This window comes from Pithys albifrons, chromosome 3 (assembly GCF_047495875.1).
Source record: "Pithys albifrons albifrons isolate INPA30051 chromosome 3, PitAlb_v1, whole genome shotgun sequence".
NCBI lineage: Eukaryota > Metazoa > Chordata > Aves > Passeriformes > Thamnophilidae > Pithys > Pithys albifrons.
This window is the reverse complement of record NC_092460.1, coordinates 101,093,412-101,119,340: the sequence shown is the minus strand read 5'-3', so window position 1 is coordinate 101,119,340 and position 25,929 is coordinate 101,093,412. Positions and strand designations below refer to the sequence as shown.

Below are 25,929 nucleotides of genomic sequence, written 5' to 3'. Positions count from 1 at the left end.
CCTGAAAGCCCCGGGATTGTCTTGTGATGGTTTTTTTGGTGTTTTTTTCCACGTTTTGAGGAAAATGGGGATGGGAAAAAAGCCCCCCCTGGGGAGGGGCACAAAATCCCAGGAATATCTGGGGTGGGAAAGAGCCCCAAACCCTCCCAATCCAGGTGTTATCCCAAGGAATGAAGGAGCTGATCCTTGGGAGGAAATCAGGGGAGCAATTTGAGGCCGCTGACAGGGAGTTAAATGGGAGTTAATTAATTAATTAAGGAAAGCGAAAGTGAAAGTGCAGGCGGTGGGAGGAGGGAGCTCGTCCCGGGCTGAGACTTTGGGATTCTCCCGAGGATTTCTGGGAGAAGGAAGTTGAATTAATTCTGCTTTTTTTTTTCCCGAGTGAATTTTTATTAATTTATTACAATTATTAGTTTATTACAATTATTAGTTTATTACTATAACTCTTGGAATAGTTTTGTGCTGCTCCTTAAAGGGAAGGGGGTTGAGTTTCCTCCCTGGAGAGGATCCCAACTCGGGAGAGACTCAAGTTCCTGGATGTTGGATTTGACCTTCCAGGGGCACATCCCTGTGGTCTCTCCCAGGGAATTCCACCCCCTTGGAGATGCTGGTGGTGCTTGGCCTGTCCAGGGATGTTGGAGCTCCTTCCTCTGTGTCCTGTTGGAGGGAAAGCTGGGAAAACATGGGAGGATTCAGGATGGTTTTGTTGTCCTCTTGTTCCAAAGAGCAGGAACAGGGACCTGGAGTGGGGTTGGCATTGGAATGACTCCAAATGGGATCTTGGAATGGTTTGGGTGGGAGGGACTTAAAGTCCATCCAGTTCCACCCCCAACCCCTCCCAGTGTCCCAGGAGCTCCAGCCTGGCCTTGGACACTGCCAGGGATGGATCCAGGGGCAGCCACAGCTTCTCTGGGAAATCCAGCCCAGCCCCTGCCCACCCTCCCAGCCACCAATCCCTTCCCAATATCCCATCTATCCCTGCCCTCTGGCACTGGGAACCATTCCCTGTGTCCTGGCCCTCCATCCCTTGGCCCCAGTCCCTCTCCATGTTTCTTGGAGCTCCTTCAGGCACCCAAAGGTCCCCCCAAACCTTCCCTTCTCCAGGCTGAACCCCCCCAGCTCTCCCACCTTTCCTCCCAGCAGAGCTGCTCCACCCCCTCCAACCAACCTGGTGCAGCTCAGCCTTGTTGGACCTCCTGAGATTCCCATGTCCCACTTCCCAAACTCCTCCAGGTCCCCCTGGATTGTCCCATCACTGCACCCTCAGCCTGGTGCCACCTGTCCCTGTGGGAATGTCCCTTATTTTCCTCCAGGAAATGCAGGGGCAGCCACAACTTCTCTGGGAAATCCAGCCCAGCCCCTGCCCACCCTCCCAGCCACCAATCCCTTCCCAACAGCCCCCCCAGCCCTGCCCTCTGGCACTGGGAAGCCATTCCCTGTGTCCTGGCCCTCTATCCCAAGAAACTCCTCCAAACTTCCTGAGGGAATCCCACCCCTTCCTTCCCCTGCCAAACCCGTGGATTGGGTGTTGCTGCTTCCTAACCCAGGGATTTGGGATTTTCCTTCCTTGTGTGTCTCCCAAGGGATGAGGCCCCCCAAGAAGAGGCACCTCCCGGCCCCGGAGTGCGAGGCCCTTTCCCGGAGCACGGAGGGATTGGCTGCCCTGGCACAGCCCCTGGCACAGCCCCTGGCACGGGGCACAGCACGGGGGCACCGGGGGCTGCTGCCCACCCAGCGGGTGCCCCGGCACAGAGGTGAGGCTGGGAATGGCTGGGAGCCCCTCTGGAGCCAGGCTGGGAATTCTGGGGGGGTCACCTGGAGAAGAGAAGGGTCGAGGGACAGCTGAGAGCCCCTGGCAGGGCCTGAAGGGGCTCCAGGAGAGCTGGGGAGGGACTGGGGCCAAGGCCTGGAGGGGCAGGACACAGGGAATGGTTCCCAGTGCCAGAGGGCAGGGCTGGGGGGGCTGTTGGGAAGGGATTGGTGGCTGAGAGGGTGGGCAGGGGCTGGGCTGGATTTCCCAGAGAAGCTGTGGCTGCCCCTGGATCCATCCCTGGCAGTGTCCAAGGCCAGGCTGGAGCACCTGGGACAGTGGGAGGGGTTGGGGTTGGAACTGGATGGGCTTTCAGGTCCTTCCAACCCAACCCATCCCAGCATTCCCATCAATCAGGAGGTTTTGGCTCCACCCTTGGTGCTTCCAGGTCTCTCTGCAGCTGAACCATTCCCAGCCAAGGGAATTGCTGCATCCAGGAGGGCAAGCAGAGCTGAGGATGCTCCTGGCACAGGCAGTGCCCAATTGCTGTGTCCAGTGGGGCCCCAGAGTGCTGAGAGCCCCTGGCAGGGCCTGAAGGGGCTCCAGGAGAGCTGGGGAGGGACTGGGGCCAAGGCCTGGAGGGGCAGGACACAGGGAATGGCTTCCCAGTGCCAGAGGGCAGGGCTGGGGGGGGCTGTTGGGAAGGGATTGGTGGCTGGGAGGGTGGGGACAGAGCTGTGGGCAGGGAGCTGTGTTGTGCTTTATTTCACTTTATTTTTTCCTTTAGTTTTCTTTTGTTCTATTTTACTTTATTTTCTTTTCCTTCTCCTCTCCCCTCTCCCCTCTCCCCTCTCCCCTCTCCCCTCTCCCCTCTCCCCTCTCCCCTCTCCCCTCTCCCCTCTCCCCTCTCCCCTCTCCCCTCTCCCCTCTCCCCTCTCCCCTCTCCCCTCTCCCCTCTCCCCTCTCCCCTCTCCCCTCTCCCCTCTCCCCTCCCCTTCCTCCTTCTCATTATTTTGCTTTAATTTCGTTTCAGTTTTAACTTCGTTTCACTTTTGTTTTAATTCACTTTTGTTTTTAAGTTCCTTTCAGTTTTGTTTTAACTTCGTTTCAGTTTTTATTTTAATTTAATTTTAGTTTAAAACTATTTGATTTTTAAAATGTTATTTTTCTTTCCATCACTTTCTGTTATTTCATCTTATTTTTATTTATTTATTTCACTGAATTTTTATTTTAATTTTATTCCTCTTTCATTTTTATTTCAGTTTCTTTCATTTGTGTTATCCTGTTATCTTTATTTTCCTTGAATTTTATTTTTCAATTTATTTTTATTTTATTTTTCTTTCAGTTATTTTATTTCATGTTATTTTATTTATTTATTTCTCTTTACTTTGTTTTATTTTCCTTTATTTTTACTTGACTTCTATTTTTAATTTTATTACTTAATTTAATTAATTAAAATTTAATTCCAAGACCCCACAATACTTTTCCTTTCCATCCTCCTTCTTTATCTCCCTAAAAATACCATTTAAACTCCTCATTTTTCAGGGATTTAAACTTAAAACTCCCCAGGGAAGTTCCTCTTTTCCATCTCCAAGCCCAGCCCTGTTTAAGCCAAACCTTCCCCAAGGAAAACCCTGAAAACCTGGAATTCCAGTGCCTGGAATTTTCCTTCTCTGCTCTGGGATCTCCTTCCCTGTGTTTTCCTTTTCCAACCTGGCATCTCCTTCCCTTGGTTTTCCTTTTCCAACCTGGCATCTCCTTCCCTTGGTTTTCCTTTTCCAACCTATGATCTCCTTGTCTTGGTTTTCCTTCCTTTGTTTTCCTTTTCCACCCTGGGATCTCCTTCCCTTGGTTTTCCAACCTGGGATCTTCCCTGTGTTCCACTCTGGAATCTCCTTCCTTTTATTTTCCTTTTTCCACCCTGGAATCTCCTTCCCTGTGTTTTCCTTGTCCGCCCTGGAATCTCCTTCCCTTTGTTTTCCTTTTCCAACCTGGCATCTCCTTCCCCTTGTTTTCCAAGCTGGGATCTCCTTCCCTTGGTTTTCCAACCTGGGACCTTCCCTGTTTTCCTTTTCCACCCTGGGATCTCCTTCCCTTTGTTTTCCTTTTCCTCCAACCTGGGATCTCCTTGTCTTGGTTTTCCAACGTGGGATCTTCCCTGTTTTCCACCCTGTGATCTCCTTCCCTTTGTTTTCTTTTTCCAAGCTGGGATCTCCTTCCCTTGGTTTTCCTTTTCCAACCTATGATCTCCTTGTCTTGGTTTTCCTTCCTTTGTTTTCCTTTTCCACCCTGGAATCTCCTTCCCCTTGTTTTCCAACCTGGAATCTCCTTCCCTTTGTTTTCCTTTTCCTCCACCCTGGATCTCTTTCCCTTTGTTTTCCTTTTCCTCCACCCTGGGATCTCCTTCCCTTTGTTTTCCTTTTCCTCCAACCTGGGATCTCCTTGTCTTGGTTTTCCAACGTGGGATCTTCCCTGTTTTCTACCCTGGGATCTCCTTCCCTTTGTTTTCCTTCTCCAACCTGGAATCTCCTTCCCTTTGTTTTCCTTTTCCACCCGGGGATCTCCTTCCCTTTGTTTTCCTTTTCCCCCTTGGGATCTCCTTTCCTTGGTTTTCCTTCTCCACCCTGGAATCTCCTTCCCTTTGTTTTCCTTTTCCCCCTTGGGATCTCCTTTCCTTTGTTTTCCTTCTCCCCCCTGGGATCTCCTTCCCTCTGTTTCCTGTCGTTCCTGATTCCCATGGAATTCACTCCTGCTCTTCCTCCTCATCCAGGACGGCGCCACCAGCGGAACATCCGGCGTTTCCTCGGGAAGTCCCAACAGCACCAAGGTGGGACCAAGAGCTGTGGGATCCCGGAGGATTCCCTGGATCCCTTTCTCCCTGGAGCTGAGGATCCCTGGAACAGCCACCCCTCCCTTCTCCCAGAGGAAGAGGACCCCGTGCCCATTCCCAGGAACCATCCCCTTCCCGCTGCCGCCTCGGGAATTCCCGATCCAGAGCGGGATTGGTGGGGACAGCCCGAGGAAATTCCAGGGGTTCTCCCAGAGCTCCCCCAGCCCAGGCAGGACCAGGATGATGTGGAAGTGGAGCCCATTCCTGATGCCCACTATGGACTCCTGGGCACCCGGAGCTGGGAGGAGCCAGAGGGGCACCTGGAGCAGCTGCCCATGGAAGTGCTCCGGAATATCTTTGGCTTCCTGCCCGTGGCTGAGCTGTACCTGAGCCTGAGCCTGGTGTGTCACTGCTGGAGGGACATCATCAGGGATCCACTGGTGAGGAATTCCATGGGAATTCGGCTGTCCTGTCACAGAATCATGGAATGGAGTGGGGTGGCAGAGCCCTCTGAGGTCATCAAGTCCAACCCTTGGTCCAACCCCAGTTTGATTATCAGATCCTGGCACTGAGTGCCACGTCCAGTGTCACCTGAAACCCCTCCAGGGATGGTGAGAATGGAATCCTGGAATGCTCTGGGCTGGCAGAGCCCTGTGAGCCCCCCCAGCCCAGCCCAGCCCTCTCTCCAAGCCCCCTGTGCCCCCCAGCCCCTGGCACTGAGTGCCACATCCAGTGTCACCTGAAACCCCTCCAGGCACGGAGAATCCCCCCCCTCTCTGGGCAGCCCCTGCCAAGGCCTGAGCACTCTCTCTGCAAAGAATTGCTTGCCAATGGCCACCCCAAGCCTGCCCTGGCACAGCTCCAGCCTGGGCCCTCTTCTTCTCCTGCTGGTTGCCTGGGAGAAGAGACCAACCCCCCCTGGCTCCAACCCCCTGTCAGGGAGTTGTGGGCAGTGCTGAGGTGCCCCCTGAGCCTCCTCTTGTGCAGCCTCAACCCCCCCAGCTCCCTCAGCCTCTCCTCACAGGGCTGGGGCTCCAGGCCCTTCTCCAGCCTCGGGGCTCTGCTCTGGCCCTGCTCCAGCCCCTCAATGTCCTTCCTGAGCTGAGGGGCCACAACTGGGCACAGCACTCCAGGGGTGGCCTCCCCAGTGCCCACCCAGGGGCACAATCACTGCCCTGGGCCTGCTGGGCACACCATTCCTGATCCAGGCCAGGGTCCCCTTGGCCTTCTTGGCCACCTGGGCACACTGGTGGCTCCTGTTGAGCTTCCTGTCCCTCAGTCCCCCCAGGTCCCTCTGCCTGGCTGCTCTCCAGCCACTCTGTGCCCAGCCTGGAGCGCTGCAGGGGTTGGGGTGGCCAAAGGGCAGGACCTGCACTTGGCCTTGTGGAACTTCATCCCATTGGAATCAGCCCATCCCTCCAGTCTATCCAGATCCCTCTGCAGAGCCCTCCTGCCCTCCAGCCTGTCCAGGTCCTTCTCCAGATCCCTCCAACCCATCCAGGTCCCTCTCCAGATCCCTCCAGCCTGTCCAGGTCCCTCTCCAGATCCCTCCAGCCTGTTCAGGTCCTTCTCCAGATCCCTCCAGCCTGTCCAGGTCCCTCTCCAGATCCCTCCAGCCTGTCCAGGTCCTTCTCCAGATCCCTCCAGCCTGTCCAGATCCTTCTCCAGATCCCTCCAGCCTGTCCAGATCCTTCTCCAGATCCCTCCAGCCTGTCCAGGTCCTTCTCCAGATCCCTCCAGCCTGTCCAGATCCCTCTCCAGATCCCTCCAGCCTGTCCAGATCCCTCTCCAGATCCCTCCAGCCTGTCCAGATCCCTCTCTAGATCCCTCCAGCCTGTCCAGGTCGCTCTCCAGATCTCTCCAGCCTATCCAGGTTGTGCTCAGCCCCTTCTCCAGCATCTTCTCCAGCCCCATTCCAGCCTCTCAGGATCTCCCCTCATAGGACTGTCCTTTCACTGGCTGCTCCCAACCCATCCATGCTCTGCCTCTCCCTTTTTGTTCCTTCAAATCCCCTTCTGTCATTTTTTTCTGTCATTTTTTTGGTCTCCTGGACCATCTTCAGGTGCCAACCTGTATCCAAAGGTACTGGGGCAACATCCCTTCCCCCCTTCCCTCTTCCCCCCTTCCCTCTTCCCCCCTTCCCTCTTCCCCCCTTCCCTCTTCCCCCCTTCCCTCTTCCCCCCTTCCCTCTTCCCCCCTTCCCTCTTCCCCCCTTCCCTCTTCCCCCCTTCCCTCTTCCCCCCTTCCCTCTTCCCCCCTTCCCTCTTCCCCCCTTCCCTCTTCCCCCCTTCCCTCTTCCCCCCTTCCCTCTTCCCCCCTTCCCTCTTCCCCCCTTCCCTCTTCCCCCCTTCCCTCTTCCCCCCTTCCCTCTTCCCCCCTTCCCTCTTCCCCCCTTCCCTCTTCCCCCCTTCCCTCTTCTCCCCTTCCATGAAAAAAGAACATCCCCAAAATCCCCCTTTGCTTTTCCATGCAGGGATCACACAGGGAATTCCTGCTGGAAGGCTGGGAATGTCCTCTCATGTCCTCCAACCTCTGTGGGGCCTCCTTGGCCAAAGGGCTGGAGAGGAAAGGCCTTGGATTCTGTTTTTATGGAATTTGGTCCATCTGAAGGCCAGAAAAAGTTGGGAACCCATTTTGGCTGGAGGGAGGATCCTGCATCCCAAAGAAAGGTGGATCCACTCCCTCACCCTGGAATTCCCAAGGGGCTTCTCAGCCTCCCTGAGTGGTGGGCAGTGACCTCAGCCCAAATTTTTGGGGAGATCCGAGTTCTCCTTCCTGCCATTCCCATAAATTTGGATGGGAAGGGCTGGACCCAGCACAGGGAGTGTCCTGTGGGCCCCAAGAGCTGGAGAGAAGCACAGAAAAAGTGCTCAGGTCCCCCCCAGTGTGCTCCTCCCTCCCCAGCACAGCCTCAAACTGGGTCCTCCCTCTTTTTCCTGGAGAAATCCCAGCAGGAGCTGTTGGAGGACACATGGAATGGGAGCCCTTGGAGCAGCTCTGGGCAGTGGAATGGAAATTCCCTCATTTATTTCCTGCTTTGCTGTTTGAACCTGAACCAACATCACCCCATTCCCACCATTCTGGGAAACAAACCAGCTTTTTAGGGATACATTCCCAAGCTTTGGGTCTTCCCTGTGTTTCCTCTTCCCTCCCCAACCCCCTGTTGGGTCCCTGTTCCCACCAAGCCACTTTGGGAACTCCAGGGATTTGGGAATCACCTTTTTTTGGGGCTCCTTTCCACAGGATCCCCCTTTGGCAGTGCTGTGGGATGAGATCCTGGGGTTTGTGCTTCCCATTCCAGTTCATTCCTTGGAAAAAGTTGCACCACCAGTACCTGCTGAAGGAGACCACGGCCCTGCACAGGGTGGAGCAGATCCTGAGGGAATTCTCCATATCCAAGGAAAATGAGGGAAGTGTCCTGGGGCTCATCAGGTGAGTCACTTCACCTGCAGGTCCCCAGAACTCCCTTGGCTTTGGGTCTTCCTCCACTTTATCCCAGGAATTGCCAGGACAGGGATGGGTTGGGCTCCTGAATGGATGGGAGATGTCCAGGAAAATGAGGGAGGAGGAATCCAGGAGTCTGTGGGAATTCCAGAACTGGGAATTCCTTGTTTAAATGTGGGCTGGAAATCCCAAGTATTCCCTAAGTGGGAATTCCTTCTCTAAATATGGGCTGGAAATCCCAAGTATTCCAGAACTGGGAATTCCTTGTCCAAATGTGTCTGGGCTGGAAATCCCAACTATCCCAGAACTGGGAATTCCTTGTCCAAATAAGGGCTGGAAATCCCAACTATCCCAGAACTGGGAATTCCTTGTCTAAATGTGGTCTGGAAATCCCAAGTATTCCAGAACTGGGAATTCCTTGTCTAAATGTGGTCTGGAAATCCCAAGTATTCCAGAACTGGGAATTCCTTGTCCAAATGTGGGCTGGAAATCCCAAGTATTCCCAAAGCGGGAATTCCTTCTCTAACTGTGTCTGGTCTGGAAATCCCAAATATTCCAGAACTGGGGATTCCATTTCTAAATATGGGCTGGAAATCTCAAATATTCCCTAAGTGGGAATTCCTTGTCCAAATGTGTCTGGGCTGGAAATCCCAAATATTCTAAAAGCAGGAATTCCTTGTCTGTCTCTTGGCATAGGAAAGGGCTGGAAATCCCAAGTATTCCAGAAGTGGGAATTCCTTGTCCAAATGTGTCTGGGCAGGAAATCCCAAGTATTCCAGAACTGGGAATTCCTTCTCTAAATATCTCTTGCCACAGGAATGGGCTGGAAATCCCAAGTATTCCAGGGGTTGGAATTCCTTGTCTAAATGTGAGCTGGAAATCCCAAATATTCCAGAACTGGGAATTCCTTGTCTAAATGTGGGCTGGAAATCCCAAGTATTCCAGAACTGGGAATTCCTTGTCCAAATGTGTCTGGGCTGGCAATCCCAAGTATTCCCAAAAGTGGGAATTCGTTCTCTAACTGTCTGGTCTGGAAATCCCAAATATTCCAGAAGTGGGAATTCCTTGTCTAAATGTGTCTGTGATCTGGTAATCCCAAATATTCCAGGAATGAGAATTCCTTGTCTAAATGTGTCTGTGGTCTGGAAATCCCAAATATTCCAGGAATGAGAATTCCTTGTCTAAATGTGTCTGTGGTCTGGAAATCCCAAATATTCCAGGAGTGGGAATTCCTTGTCCAAACTATCTGTGATCTGGAATTCCCAAGTATTCCAGAGGTCCCAGCTGCCCCTGGTGCCATCTGGACACAGCTCCAGCCCCATCCCAGCTGCTCCAGCCTCTCTGGGATGCTCTGGGAGGACATTCCCACCCTTTGGAATCAATCCCATGTTGCCTCTCCCCTCACAGGTTGGTGTCGGCCATGCCTGTCCGTGGGAATGCCGATCCCGGCGCGGCGCTCCGGAGTTTGGGAAGCCACCACCTCTTCCCCAGGGCTCGGGATTGGGTGGCCAACCAGCTGCCCCAACTGCAGGGCCAGGTGGGGGGCTCTTCCCTGGGGGCATTCCTGAAGGTTCCCCCTCTGGAATGTTGGTGTGACTGAAGGTTCTCCCTCTGGAATGTTGGAGGTGGATGAAGGTTTGGAATGTTGGTGTGACTGAAGGTTCTCCCTCTGGAATGTTGGAGGTGACTGAAGGTTCTTTCTCCCTCTGGAATGTTGGTGTGACTGAAGGTTCTTTCTCCCTCTGGAATGTTGGAGGTGACTGAAGGTTCTTTCTCCCTCTGGAATGTTGGAGGTGCCTGAAGGTTCTTTGTCCCTCTGGAATGCTGGAGGTGACTGAAGGTTTGGAATGTTGGAGGTGACTGAACGTTCTTTCTCCCTCTGGAATGTTTTTTGTGACTGAAGGTTCTCCCCTCTGGAATGCTGGAGGTGACTGAAGGTTTGGAATGTTGGAGGGGACTGAAGGTTTTCCCTCTGGAATGTTGGAGGTGGCTGAAAGTTCTTTGTCCCTCTGGAATGTTGGAGGTGACTGAAGGTTCTTTCTCCCTCTGGAATGTTGGAGGTGACTGAAGGTTCTCCCTCTGGAATGTTGGAGGTGACTGAAGGTTCTTTGTCCCTCTGGAATGTTTGGAGGTGACTGAAGGTTCTTTGTTCCTCTGGGAATGCTGGAGGTGACTGAAGGTTCTTTCTCCCTCTGGAATGTTGGAGGTGACTGAAGGTTCTTTCTCCCTCTGGAATGTTGGAGGTGACTGAAGGTTCTTTCTCCCTCTGGAATGTTTGGAGGTGACTGAAGGTTTGGAATTTTGGTGTGACTGAAGGTTCTTTCTCCCTCTGGAATGTTGGAGGTGACTGAAGGTTTTCACTCTGGAATGTTGGAGGTGACTGAAGGTTCTTTCTCCCTCTGGAATGTTGGAGGTGACTGAAGGTTCTTTGTCCCTCTGGAATGGTGGAGGTGACTGAAGGTTCTTTGTCCCTCTGGAATGTTGGAGGTGACTGCAGGTTCTCCCTCTGGAATGTTGGAGGTGACTGAAGCCTTGGCTGTGCTGAGGGTGGTCAGCAGGGCTGGAGATGACCCTTGTCCAGCCACTGTCCCTCTGTTTGACTCCCACCCAGTCCCTGAGCTGGGACAGGAGTGTCCAACCTGTGGGTGTGGAGAACACGACAAATCCCTGGAGTTTCTGCAAGGCAGAGTCCAACCCATCCAACAATCTTGGAAAATCAGCTTTTCCCCATGTGGGTGTGGGGATCACATGGATTCAGGTTGTCCCTCAGGGAGGCTCTGGGGTGACTTTGGGGGGGGTTTGGTGTTCTGGCAGTGCCACCCATGCCCTGCCCCTCCCTTGAGGTCTGTGGGGAATCACAGAATGGATTGGGTTGGAAAAGCCCTCTGAGATCATCCAGTCCAACCCTTGGTCCAACTCCAGCCCCTTTACCAGATCATGGCACTCAGTGCCACGGCCAAGCTCAGCTGAAAACCCTCCAGGGATGGGGAATCCACCCCCTCTCTGGGCAGCCCATTCCAATCCCTGAGCACTCTCTCTGCAAAGAATTTCTTTCTGCTCTCCAACTTCAATGTCCCCTGGCAGAGCTTGAGCCCATCGTGCCCCCTTGTCCTATTGCTGAGTGCCTGGGAGAAGAGACCAACCCCCAGCTGGCCAGAACTTCCCTTCAGGCAGTTCCAGACAGTGCTGAGGTCACCTCTGAGCCTCCTCTTCTCCAGGCTGAACACCCCCAGCTCCCTCAGCCTCTCCCCACAGCACTTGTGCTCCAGTCCCTTCTCCAGCCTCGTTGCTCTTCTCTTCTCACTTGGGTTGGAAGAGACCTCTGAGATCTTCAAGTCCAACCCTTGATCCAACCCCACTGGGATCACTCTGGCACTCTGTGCCCTGGGCTGGTGATCCCAGTGGGGTTGGATCAAGACATGTTGGATTCTCTGTCCCTGGAGGTGTTTCAGAGGACACTCAGTGCCACATCCAGTCCCTTCTCTGGCCCCACTCCAGCCCCTCAATCTCTTTCCTCAACTGAGGGGCCCAGAACTGAACACAACACTCAAGGTGTGGCCTCCCCAAGGCAGAGTCCAGGGGAAGGGTCACTGCCCTGGGCCTGCTGGCCACGCTACTTTGGATCCAGGCCAGGATCCCATTGGCCTTCTTGGCCACCTGGGCACACTGGTGGCTCCTGTTGAGCTTCCTGTCCCTCAGTCCCCCCAGGTCCCTCTGCCTGGCTGCTCTCCAGCCACTCTGTGCCCAGCCTGGAGCGCTGCAGGGCTTGGGGTGGCCAAAGGGCAGGACCTGCACTTGGCCTTGTGGAACTTCATCCCATTGGAATCAGCCCATCCCTCCAGCCTGTCCAGGTCCTTCTCCAGATCCCTCCAGCCTGTCCAGGTCCCTCTCCAGATCCCTCCAGCCTGTCCAGGTCCCTCTCCAGATCCCTCCAGCCTGTCCAGGTCCCTCTCCAGATCCCTCCAGCCTGTCCAGGTCCCTCTCCAGATCCCTCCAGCCTGTCCAGGTCCCTCTCCAGATCCCTCCAGCCTGTCCAGGTCCTTCTCCAGATCCCTCCAGCCTGTCCAGGTCCCTCTCCAGATCCCTCCAGCCTGTCCAGGTCCCTCTCCAGATCCCTCCAGCCTGTCCAGGTCCCTCTCCAGGTCCCTCCTGCCTTCCAGCAGGTCGACACTCCCTCCCAACTTGGTGTCATCAGCAAATGTGCAGATCTCGGTTTGGAGGTTTGAGGGAGTTCCCTGCAGGCTCCAAGCCCTGCCTGTCCCTTCCTCCCCCAGGCTGAGGCCATGTGGGCCACCTTTGCTGGGATGGTGCTCTGCTCCCGCAGCGTGGGGGACATCCAGGGGCTGCTGGAACGCCTGAGGACACCCCAGACCAGCCTGTCCCTGCTGGAGGTCACTGAGGGGCTCTACTGCATGGCCACAGTGCTGCTGGCCATGAGGGGACAGGGACATTCCCATCCCCAGCAGGTGAGGAACATCCCACCCCACCCCACCCCACCCCACCCCACCCCACCCCACCCCACCCCACCCCACCCCACCCCACCCCACCCCACCCCACCCCACCCCACCCCATCCCACCCCATCCCACCCCACCCCATCCCATCCCACCCCACCCCACCCCACCCCACCCCATCCCACCCCACCCCACCCCACCCCACCCGAAGATCCAAGAGAACTGGAACCCAAAGGAATTTGGAACCCAAAAGAGTTGGAATCCAGAAGATTTTGGAATCCATAAATCCCAAATCACAGCCTGGCTTGAAGAATCCCAAACTCTTCCCATCCTTTGTGCTCCCTCCTATCCAGGTTTCCTCCCACCCCTTTCCCTGCCCTTCCCTCTCCTTTTCCAGGCACAATTAACACTTCCAACAATTAACAGCTTCCCTCCTGCACCTCCTGAGTGCTGGAAAGATCCAACGGAGTGGTGACATTCCCATCTTTCCCCAGGATCCATTACAACATTTTCCACTGTTTGTACCTGATGGAAAACCCTTTGGTGGAGCCTCTGGAGGAGGAGACGCCACATTCCCACTGGTGAGGCTGTTCTGAGGGAATGCTGGGCATTCCTGGGAGTGTGGGGCATTCCTGGGAGTGTGGGGCATTCCTGGGAATGTGGGGCCTTCCTGGGAGTGTGGGGCATTCCAGGGAGTGTGGGGCATTCCAGGGAGTGTGGGGCATTCCTGGGAATGTGGGGTGTTCGTGGGAGTGTGGGGCACTCCTGGGAGGGTGGGGCACTTCAGGGAGTGTGGGGCATTCCTGGGAACATGGAGCATTCCAGGGTGTGTGGGGCATTCCTGGGAATGTGGGGTGTTCGTGGGAGTGTGAGGCGTTCCAAGAAGTGTGGGGTGTTCCAGGGAATATGGGGCATTCCAGGGAGTGTGGGGCACTCCAGGGAATGGAATGCTGGGCACTCCAGGGAGTGTGGGGCACTCCTGGGAATATGGGGCATTCCAGGGAATGTGGGGCACAGGGAATGGGCTGGGACAGCTCCTTTTCCTGCCCTTTCCCACCTGCATTGCCAGAGGAAAAGCAGGAGCGGGTCATCAATCTGGGAAAATGGAATTCCCAGGCACTGAGGGAGTTCAAAGGCACTGCTGGGTCTTGTTGTGGAGCCCTGGAATGGTTTGGGAGGGACTTAAGGATAATTTAATTCCAACCCCAACCCCTCCCAGTGTCCCAGGTGCTCCAGCCTGGCCTTGGACACTGCCAGGGATGGATCCAGGGGCAGCCACAGCTTCTCTGGGAAATCCAGCCCAGCCCCTGCCCACCCTCCCAGCCACCAATCCCTTCCCAATATCCCATCTATCCCTGCCCTCTGGCACTGGGAACCATTCCCTGTGTCCTGGCCCTCCATCCCTTGGCCCCAGTCCCTCTCCATGTTTCTTGGAGCTCCTTCAGGCACCCAAAGGTCCCCCCAAACCTTCCCTTCTCCAGGCTGAACCCCCCCAGCTCTCCCACCTTTCCTCCCAGCAGAGCTGCTCCACCCCCTCCAACCAACCTGGTGCAGCTCAGCCTTGTTGGACCTCCTGAGATTCCCATGTCCCACTTCCCAAACTCCTCCAGGTCCCCCTGGATTGTCCCATCACTGCACCCTCAGCCTGGTGCCACCTGTCCCTGTGGGAATGTCCCTTATTTTCCTCCAGGAAATGCAGGGGCAGCCACAGCTTCTCTGGGAAATCCAGCCCAGCCCCTGCCCACCCTCCCACCCACCAATCCCTTCCCAATATCCCACCTATCCCTGCCCTCAAATCATTCTTTTCATTCCTTTTCCTTGTTTCCAGCAGTTTTCCCAAGGTCAGACTGACCCATGAACAGCAGAGGATCCTCAACCACCAACTCCAACCTGGACACGTGGTGAAAATCCTGGGATTTGCAGGTGAGAGCCCAGAATTCCCTGGAAATTGTGGGATTTGCAGGAGAGAGCCCAAAATTCCCTGGAAATTCCCGAGCCCAAAATTCCATGGAAATTGTGGGATTTTTAGGGAGAGCCCCAAATTCCCTGGAAATTCCTGAGCCCAAAATTCCATGGAAATTGTGGCATTTGCAGGGAGAGCCCAAAATTCCCTGGAAATTCCATGAAGAGCCCAAAATTCCCTGAAAATTTCTGAGCCCAAAACCCTCTGGAAATTGTGGCATTTGCAGGGAGAGCCCAAAGTTCCAGGGAAATTCTGGCATTTGGAGGACTGAGCCCAAAATTCCATGGAAATTGTGGGATTTTTAGGGAGAGCCCAGAATTCCCTGGAAATTCCTGAGTTCAAAATTCCCTGGAAATTGTGGGATTTTTAGGGAGAGCCCAAAATTCCCTGGAAATTTTGGCATTTGCAGGACTGAGCCCAAAATTCCACGGAAATTCCATGAAGAGCCCAGAATTCCCTGGAAATGGTGGGATTTGCAGGACTGAGCCCCAAATTCCTGGATTCAGGGATTGCTGCCTCTGGAATCTTCATCTTCTTCCTCCTCCTTTCCTTCTCCAGGCACTGGGAAAACCTGGATTTTGGGAAAATATGCCGAGAAATTCCCGGAGCTGAAATTCCTTTATGTGACTTCCCACGAAGCTGAGGCAGAAAAGGGGAAAAGGGAATTTCCTGGGAATATCACCTGGAAAACCTTCCACAGCCTGGCCCTTGGGGATGTCGGGAAAGGGTGAGTGGGGATGGGAATTCCCTTGGGAAGAGAGGCTGGGAATGCCAACCCAGCCTTGGGAAGGCTCCTCTTGGGATTTCTGGGACCCCAATGGATCCAGTCTGGATGTTCCAGGAGTTTGGGGGATTTCTAGGATCTCAATGGATCCAGTCTGGATGTTCCAGGAGTTTGGGGGATTTCTGGAATCCCAGATTTTCCAGGGATTCAGATTTTAAGGATGATATTCCATTAAAATAGGGGCTCATTGAAGGTATTCCATGACAAATCTGTGCCCATTTTAAAGATATTCCATTAGAAATATGTGGAATCTTTAAACACATTCCATGAAAAATCTGGGCAGATTTTAAAGGCTCTTCCATTAAAATCTGGGCAGATTTTCCTGCTATTCCATCCCAAGTCTGGGCACATTTCCAGGATATTCCATCCCAAATCTGGGCAAATTTCCAGGATATTCCATCCCAACTCTGGGCACATTTCCAGGATATTCCTTCCCAAATCTGGGCCCATTTCCAGGATATTCCATCCCAAATCTGGGCAAATTTCCAGGATATTCCATCCCAAGTCTGGGCACATTTCCAGGATATTCCATCCCAACTCTGGGCACATTTCCAGGATATTCCAGCCCAACTCTGGGCACATTTCCAGGATATTCCATTAAAATCTGGGCACATTTCCAGGCTATTCCATCCCAAATCTGGGCACATTTTCTTGCTATTCCATCCCAAATCTGGGCACATTTCCAGGATATTCCATCCCAACTGTGTGCAGATTCCAAGCCATTCCCATTCCAGGCTGTCCCTTTGCCCCCCCAGGTGCCACCCCAGTGGGCACCAGCCCCTGCCCGAGCTGTCCCTGCTGTCCCAGCTCCACCCCTGGCATGACCAATCCCGGGGGGATCGTGCCAGGAGGGTGGCACAGACCCTGCAGAGCTTCTGCTGCTCCAGGGACCGGGAAATCAGGGAATGGCACATTCCAGAGGGGATCGTCGACCCCCGGGAGAGGAGGGTCAGCAGGGCAGGGACCCCCGGGGTGGGATTGGGATGGACCCCTGGGGTGGGATTGGGATGGACCCCCAGGGTGGGATTGGGATGGACCCCCGGGGTGGGATTGGGATGGACTCCTGGGATGGGATCGGGATGGACTCCCAGGATGGGATTGGGATGGACCCCTGGGATGGGCAGGGTGGGATTGGGATGGACTTCTGGGGTGGGATTGGGATGGACTCCTGGGATGGGATTGGGATGGACTCCTGGGATGGGATTGGGATGGACTCCCGGGATGGGATTGGGATGGACTCCCGGGATGGGATTGGGATGGACTCCCGGGATGGGATTGGGATGGACTCCCGGGATGGGATTGGGATGGACTCCCGGGATGGGATTGGGATGGACTCCCGGGATGGGATTGGGATGGACTCCCGGGATGGGATTGGGATGGACCCCCGGGATGGGATTGGGATGGACCCCCGGGATGGGATTGGGATGGACCCCTGGGATGGGCAGGGTGGGATTGGGATGGACCCCCGGGGTGGGATTGGGATGGACCCCTGGAATGGGATTGGGATGGACCCCCAGGATGGGCATGGAGGGGATTGGGATGGACCCCCGGGATGGGATTGGGATGGACCCCCAGGATGGGCATGGAAGGGATTGGGATGGACCCCTGGGATGGGCAGGGTGGGATTGGGATGGACTCCTGGGATGGGATTGGGATGGACCCCCGGGGGTGGGATTGGGATGGACCCCCTGGGGTGGGATTGGGATGGACCCCCTGGGGTGGGATTGGGATGGACCCCTGGGGTGGGATTGGGATGGACCCCTGGAATGGGCATGGAAGGGATTGGGATGGACCCCCGGGATGGGCATGGAGGGGATTGGGATGGACCCCCGGGATGGGCAGGGGTGGGTGGGAGAAGGCCTGGATTGGGGTGGCCATTTCACAGCAATCCATCCCATCCATCCAAGGGATCCAACTGATCCCACCAATCCCTGTGTCCCCTCCCAGCTCATCGTGGCCGAGGCTCAGGAGATCTGGCACAACCTGGAGCAGCTGGATGGGAACATGGAGAGGAGATTCAGGATGAGCTGGGATGGTACAGGGACAGATCCATGTCCAGGGGAACAGCTGGGTGGGAATACCTGGATTTGTCCTTCCTGCTCCTCCCTGGGCACAAACAATCCCTTGGGAATGGCCTGCTGGGGTTGGCATCCAAAAATTTGGGCAAATCTGTGGAGGTTTGAAAGAGATTCCATGAAAAGTCTGTGCAGGTTTGGGAAGACATTCCCTTTTGGGGGTTTGAATCAGCCCCAAAGGCTGGAATTGCTGCCAGTGCATCCTTGGCTCCTGTGCCTTGGGATGTGCTTCCCAAAAAAAGTGGGAAAAACCCCTTTCCTGGCAGTTTCTGTGGGCTTGGAGTCATCCAAGGGGGCGGAGCCACAGCTGGGATTGATGGATGTGCCAGCCCTGCAGGTGCCACAGGAATTCCCAGGGGGAAGCAGGGCCAGGAATGGTTTAAAGAAAACCCAAAATGGGGGAAAAGGGAACATTAAAAAAAGGGAAAAAGGGGGTTCCTTGGGGGTCTGTGCTGAGGGAATTCCCAGTCCCATTCCCACCTTTCCCACAGGGATCCTGAAGCTGTGGCAGCTCAGCCGGCCCCGGCTGGAGGGATACGACGCCATCCTTGTGGATGAGGCCCAGGATTGCACTCCAGGTGAGCGGAGCCGCATTCCCGAGGGATATTCCCAAGGAATATTCCTGGGATATTCTCAAGGGATGTTCCTGAGGGATGTTCGTGGAATGTTCTTTGGATGTTCCTCAGGGATGTTGCTGAGGAATGTTCCGGGGATGTTCCCGGGGGATGTTCCCAAGGGATGTTCCCGGGGGATGTTCCCGAGGGATGTTCCCGGGGGATGTTCCCGGGGGATGTTCCCGGGGGATGTTCCCGGGGGATGTTCCCGGGGGATGTTCTTGGGTGGTTCCAGAGGGACGTTCCAGAGGGATGTTCCAGGGAGATATTCCTGGGTTATTCCCGGGGGATGTTTCCGAGGGATGTTCTTGGGTGGTTCCAGAGGGATTTTCCTGGAATGTTCCTGGGGGATGTTCCTGGGATATCCCATCATTCCCAACTCCTCCCAACGCTCCGGCTGTTCCCTCAGCCGTGCTGGATGTGCTGCTGGCTCAGGAATGTGGGATAATCCTGGCGGGAGACCCTCACCAACGGATCCACCCCGGGACCGGGAACGCCCTGAGCGCCGTGAGCCAAACACACCTGTACCACCTGAGCCAGGTGAGGGATCCTGGGAATGCTGCCCCATCCCTTGGGAATGCTGCCCCATCCCTTGGGAATGGCCACACCCACCTGTTCCACCTGAGCCAGGTGAGGGATCCTGGGAATGCTGCCCAATCCCTTGGGAATGGCCACACCCACCTGTACCACCTGAGCCAGGTGAGGGATCCTGGGAATGCTGCCCCATCCCTTGGGAATGCTGCCCCATCCCATGGGAATGGCCACACCCACCTGTTCCACCTGAGCCAGGTGAGGGATCCTGGGAATGCTGCCCAATCCCTTGGGAATGGCCACACCCACCTGTACCACCTGAGCCAGGTGAGGGATCCTGGGAATGCTGCCCCATCCCTTGGGAATGCTGCCCCATCCCATGGGAATGGCCACACCCACCCGTTCCACCTGAGCCAGGTGAGGGATTCCTAAGGTCAAATGACACAAGTCCCACCAATCCATTCCCAGCAATCCTGGACATTCCCAAACAATTTCCAGCAAACCATTCCTGGGAATCCTGGACATTCCCAAACAATTTCCAGCAAACCATTCCTGGGAATCCTGGGCATTCCCAAACAGTTCCCACCAAACCATTCCTGGGAATCCTGGGCATTCCCAAACAATTCCCACCAATCCATTCCTGGGAATCCTGGGCATTCCCAAACAATTCCCACCAAACCATTCCTGGGAATCCTGGGCATTCCTGAACCCAACTGACACAATTCCCACCCAACCATTCCCAGCCATCCTGGGCATTCCCAAGCCCAAGGTGGGAGGGGCTGTTGGAATTTGCCCCCCAGGTGGGTGGGAATGCCAGAATTCCATCCCTGGGGATCTTTCCCTGCATTCTGAGCCCTTTTCCCACATTTTCCCGGCAGAGTTTCCGGTTCGGCTCCGACGTGGCGGCCGCGGCTTCGGCTCTGCTGGGACTGGGGAAGGGGCTGCGCCGGCCGGGCCTGCTGGGGAGGAGCTGTGAGACCCCTTAATTAGGGATAATTAGTGCTAATTATGGGCTGGGACTGGGGAGGAGCTGCCGTGAGACCCCCTTAATTAGGGATAATTAGCGCTAATTATGGGCTGGGACTGGGGAGGAGCTGCCGTGAGACCCCCTTAATTAGGGATAATTAGCGCTAATTATGGGCTGGGACTGGGGAAGGGGCTGCCGTGAGACCCCCTTAATTAGAGATAATTAGCGTTAATTATGGGCTGGGACTGGGCAAAGGACTGCGCCGGCCAGCCCTGCTGGGGAGGAACTGCCATGAGACCCCTTAATTAGGGATAATTAGTGCTAATTATGGGCTGGGACTGGGGAAGGGGCTGCGCCGGCCGGGCCTGCTGGGGAGGAGCTGTGAGACCCCCTAATTAGGGATAATTAGCGCTAATTAAGGGCTGGGACTGGGGAAGGGGCTGCCGTGAGACCCCTTAATTAGGGATAATTAGCGCTAATTATGGGCTGGGACTGGGGAAGGGGCTGCCGTGAGACCCCTTAATTAGGGATAATTAGCGCTAATTATGGGCTGGGACTGGGGAAGGGGCTGCGCCGGCCAGCCCTGCTGGGGAGGAGCTGTGAGACCCCTTAATTAGGGATAATTAGCGCTAATTATGGGCTGGGACTGGGGAAGGGGCTGCGCCGGCCGGGCCTGCTGGGGAGGAGCTGTGAGACCCCTTAACTAGGGATAATTAGCGCTAATTATGGGCTGGGACTGGGGAAGGGGCTGCCGTGAGACCCCGTTAATTAGGGATAATTAGCGCTAATTATGGGCTGGGACTGGGGAGGAGCTGCCGTGAGACCCCCTTAATTAGGGATAATTAGTGCTAATTATGGGCTGGGACTGGGGAGGAGCTGTGAGACCCCTTAATTAGGGATAATTAGCGCTAATTACGGGCTGGGACTGGGGAGGAGCTGCCGTGAGACCCCTTAATTAGGGATAATTAGCGCTAATTATGGGCTGGGACTGGGGAGGAGCTGTGAGACCCCTTAATTAGGGATAATTAGTGCTAATTATGGGCTGGGACTGGGGAGGAGCTGCCGTGAGCCCCCCTTAATTAGGGATAATTAGCGCTAATTATGGGCTGGGACTGGGGAGGAGCTGCCGTGAGCCCCCCTTAATTAGGGATAATTAGCGCTAATTATGGGCTGGGACTGGGGAGGAGCTGCCATGAGACCCCTTAATTAGGGATAATTAGTGCTAATTATGGGCTGGGACTGGGGAAGGGGATTATTATTAATATTATTAATATTATTAATATTAATATTATTTATTATATCATAATAATCAATAATTATTATTATAGTTATTATTATTATAATGATTATTAATATTAATCAATGAGATAAATCAATAAAATTCGATTTTAAAATTAAAATTTAAAATTAAATGTAAGAGCCAAAGTAAAAGTTTATTAAAAGAGTAAAACCAAATTATTATTATTGTTATTATTATTATTATTATTATTATTGTTATTATTATTGTTATTATTATTATTATTATTATTATTATTATATCAATGCAATAGATCAATAAAATTAAATTTTTAAATTGACATTTAAAAGGAAATGTGGCAAAATAAAAGATTATTAAAATAATAAATTAAAAAAATTAATAATAATAGTGATGATAAGAATATTGAGGATTCTTCTCATTATTCTAATTATCAATCAAAGTAATTAATAAACTTCAATTTCTAAATTCATATTTAAGATGAAATGCAAGTGCCAAACGAAAAGTTAATCAAATTAATACAATCAAAATTTTAATAATATTAATAATGTTGGTCATTAATATTAATAAGTGATGGTAATTATGCGAATTGAAGTTATAAAATTTAAATTAAAATGTGAATTAAGGATCAAATTTGAGTTTAAAATTTGAAAATTTTCATCAAATTTATAAATCTCGTAGGGTCAATAAATATTAATAATAAACGACATTAATAAAATTTAATTTAAAAGTCTGAACTCGAGATTAAATTTGAGTTTCAAATTAAAAAATTTGACGTTTATAAAATTAAATTAATTGTATCAACAGCGAATATTAATAATAAATTACATCAATTAAATGATCCAATTTTATTTCAAATTTTAAGAGAAGTTTAAAATTTTATAACTTTGGTTTAATTAATTAAATTCGTGATTATGAATAACTAATAATCTAATAATAAGTAATAAATAATACATTAATAATACTAAATTAATCATAATTAATAATAATTAATAACAGAATAATCGTTTTTAATTGATAATAAATTTAAAATCATATAATAATTTATAATAAAATTAATAATAGGTAATAATGAATTAAGTAATAATAATAATAAATAATAATAAATAAAAGTAATAATAATAAATAATGTTTAAGTAGCAATAAATTATAAAATAAATAATAAAATCAATAATGCCTAATTAATAAATATAAAGTAATAATTAATAAAACCAATAATGCTTAAATAATAATAATAAATTAAGCAATAATTAATAATAAAATCGATACTTAACTAATAAAAAATAAATAATAAAAATTAATAATAAATAATAAACTCAATAATACTTAACTAATAATTAATAATAAGCAATAATAAATTAAATGAAGTAACAATATGCCAAATAAATTATTATAATTATATCACATCGTGCTTATTGGATAAAAAATTAATTATTATCAAGAATTATCATTCAATTAATTAGAGCAATGAATCAAACTAATTATTTAATTATTTAAATAAGACCTTGATCTGTTTATTAATTAATAATAAATTAAAATATATGGATAATTAATAACTCACAAATGCTCATCCCAACTGTTAATTAACAACTGAATTCCACCAAACTGATTAAATGATTGAAAAAAATTAAATTAAAATTGAAATTTAAGCACAAAAAATTTTTTTTTAATTGACCAAAATTAAAACTTTTACCTGCAATTAATAATTATCCCCATTAAACCCAACCCCCCCCCGACTCCCAGCCCGGATTCCGGAGTGTCGGATCCGGCCCCATTCCCGGTTTCTGGGCCGTGTCCTGCAGGTTCCGGACGGGAATTCCGGGATGGCCCCAAGGCCGTCCTGGCCCGGAGCGACTCCGGAGCCTTCACAGCCGCCGCGGAGCTGAGCGGGAACGGCGGGAATGCCATCCATGTCCTGGGGGTACGGAATGGCAGGGAATGGGAATGGGGTACGGAATGGCAGGGAATGGGAATGGGAATGTCATCCATGTCCTGGGGGTACGGAATGGCAGGGAATGGGAACATCCTGGGGGTACGGAATGGCAGGGAATGGGAACATCCTGGGGGTATGGAATGGCAGGGAATGGGAATGTCATCCATGTCCTGGGGGTATGGAATGGCAGGGAATGGGAATGGGGGAGTGCCAGGCCTGGGGGGACATTCCAGGTGGGAATTGCCAGGGTTGGAGTGGACATTCCAGCAGGAACAGGGATCTCATGGGAATTTCCAGGGTTGGAGGGGACATTCCAGGTGGGAATCCCCAGGGTTGGAAGGAATGAATTCCAGCAGAAAGGTGGGATCTGGGGGGAATTCCCATCTTTTAGGTGACATTCCAGCAGGAACAGGGATCTGGTGGGAATTCCCAGGTGTGGAAGGGACATTCTAGCAGGAACAGGGATCTGCTGGGAATTGCCAGAGTTGGAGGGAATGAATTCCAGAAGGGACAGGGAATCTGGGGACAATTCCCAGAGTTGGAGGAGACATTCCAGGTGGGAATTGCCAGAATTGGAGGGAATGAATTTCAGCAGAAAGGTGAGATCTGCTGGGAATTCTCAGGGTTGGAGGGGACATTCCAGGAGGGAATTTCAGGGCTGGGGGGGGAGACATTCCAGGTAGGAATTGCCAGGGTTGGAGGGAATGAATTCCAGCAGAAAACTGGGATCTGGTGGCAATTCCCAGCTTTTAGGGGGACATTCCAGCAGGAACAGGGATCTGGAGAGAATTCCCAGGTATGGAGGGATATTCCAGCAGAAAGCTGGAACTGGTGGGAATTCCCAGGTGTGGAGGGGACATTCCAACAGGAACAGGGATCTGGTAGGAATTGCCAGGGTTGGAGGGAACATTCCAGGTGTGAATTCCCAGGGTTGGAGGGAATGAATTCCAGCAGGAACAGGGATCTGGTGGGAATTCCCAGGGTTGGAAGGGACATTCCAGCAGGAACAGGGATCTGGTGGGAATTGCCGGGGTTGGAGGGAACATTCCAGGTGTGAATTCCCAGGGTTGGAGGGAATGAATTCCAGCAGGAACAGGGATCTGGTGGGAATTCCCAGGGTTGGAAGGGACATTCCAGCAGGAACAGGGATCTGGAGGGAATTCCCAGGGCTGGAGGAGTCTTGGGGATCTAATCCAGGCAGAAAATCCAGGGAAAGCTGGGCAGGGATCTTATTTAATTTGGGAATTTTGCAGCCAGGAACGGAGAAGCTCCAAGATTTGAGCTGATCCTTGGAATTTCAGGCTGATATTCCAAATTTTTAACCTTTTTTTCCCCCAAAATTTGCACATTTCAATAAAATGAGTGTTAGAGAATAATTACCAATAAAATCTCCTTTAATGGATAAAAATCTCATTTAATTTGGGAATTTTGCAGCCTGGAATAAATCCCAAATTTCTCCTGATTTTCTTTTGGAACAAACCACAGAGAATTTGGTGACCAGAGGGAGGAAAAAAAAACCCTTTTTGAAAATAAAAATGCTCCCAAAAAGCGCCTTTTTGGGTCAGTTTCTCCCAAACCTGAGGCTGTTTTTTCCCTGTATTTTCCCAATTCCCCTGGGAATGGGAAGAGCATTTTTATCCCTGGATATTGATGGGAATTTTGGTGCTTTCAGGGCTTGGCTGGGCTTGGTCTGGGCAGGATTTCCGACATTTGGAAGCTGAGCCGACCTGCAGAAATCCGGGAAAAATGTGAGTCCGGGCCCCTCTCTGTGTTTTCCCTTGGAATTCCTCGTCAAGTTATCCATAAAAATCAATTTTTTAAGGAATATTGAGCCCTTGGGATGGTGCAGTGGCAGAAATGCTGGAATTGGGGGGCATTTCTTGCCCCTGGAATTCCTTGTCTTGTCCCGGAAAACCCAAAATCTGGGAGATTTTTCTCTGGTTTTCCTGATTTTTCCTGGAGTCACTTTGAAGCCTTTCATGAAAATTAAAAATTAAAACTAATATTAATATTAAATAAATTAATGTATTAATTAACATTTAAATTAATAAATTAATATAATATTAATTTATATTATTATAATTAATTGATATTAAATAAATAATATTTAAATTTAATAATATAATATTAATATTAATTAATATTATTATCATTAATTAATATTAATATTAAATAAATTAATATTTAATAACTTAATATTAATATTAATTATTATTATTACTATTATTTATATTGATAATAATTAATATCATAATACCATAATATATAATTTTAATTATCTTCATTATAATTGCCATTATTATATTTTAATTAAATGAATACATTAATATATCTCAATATAATTATATAATTAATATGTAATATGCAATTATTATACATAGTTTTTATATATTATTTGTATTTATAACTATAAATAATATTATATATTATTATATAGTAATAAGTGTTCATATATTAATGTTATATATTGGCATTTCAATATATTATTGTTATTATATTTATATCAATAATAATAAAGTGAAGCATAAATATTATTAAATTTATTAAAATAAGTTACTATTAATTATAATATAATAATAATCATTAATATCCTATTTGATATATTAATATATTATCAATAAGTGAAGCATAAAAATATTAAGATTTATTATTAAAATAAAGTAATATTTAATAAATATCTCTAGTTAAATTAATGTAAATTAACTCATATAAATTATACTTATATAGAATTATATCTAATTATATCTAGTTATATCTAATTATATATAATTATATATAATAGTATATAATTATATATTATTATATACACATATATACATATATATTATACACATATTGTTATAATAATTGGATATTATGTTGTGTAGTTATTTATTGCATTATTATATATTACAGTATTTATTATATATTGTAATACTGTATATTACTTTATAATTTAACACAGATAATATTAAAATAAATCCACATACTAATATAGTAGTATACTATTAATATATTATTATAATAATATAGATTATATCATTCTATATATAATTATATAATATTTATATATTATATAATTATTAATATATAATTACAATAACCTATATCATATTACAATACATTATATTAATTATATTATATTATATTATATTTGCACTATATTATTCTATTCTATTATTCCATTCTATTATATTATTTTTGCATTATTATATTGTTATTATAAAAATTATATTATTATGTTGCATTAATTATATATCATATTATTAGTAGTATAAATTACAGTCCATTTCAGTATAATTACAATATATTCTATTATTATATTAGTATATATTTCCATATAATTATAATA

General features: G+C 49.7%; 1 protein-coding gene across 1 annotated transcript in view; it reads left to right on the top strand.

The window, feature by feature from the left end:
* The window catches only part of FBH1 (F-box DNA helicase 1), a 38,067-nt gene that overhangs the window by 3,215 nt on the left and 8,923 nt on the right, over window positions 1-25,929 (top strand). The window contains 16 exon segments of the mRNA XM_071552903.1: window positions 1,584-1,754; window positions 4,521-5,020; window positions 7,882-8,012; window positions 9,432-9,561; window positions 12,299-12,463; window positions 12,465-12,490; window positions 12,971-13,057; window positions 14,305-14,399; window positions 14,998-15,166; window positions 15,979-16,171; window positions 17,171-17,258; window positions 17,790-17,876; window positions 18,322-18,452; window positions 19,322-19,415; window positions 22,468-22,586; window positions 24,271-24,346. Of these exon segments, the coding sequence (XP_071409004.1) occupies window positions 1,586-1,754; window positions 4,521-5,020; window positions 7,882-8,012; window positions 9,432-9,561; window positions 12,299-12,463; window positions 12,465-12,490; window positions 12,971-13,057; window positions 14,305-14,399; window positions 14,998-15,166; window positions 15,979-16,171; window positions 17,171-17,258; window positions 17,790-17,876; window positions 18,322-18,452; window positions 19,322-19,415; window positions 22,468-22,586; window positions 24,271-24,346 (2,260 nt within the window). The 5' untranslated portion in view covers window positions 1,584-1,585.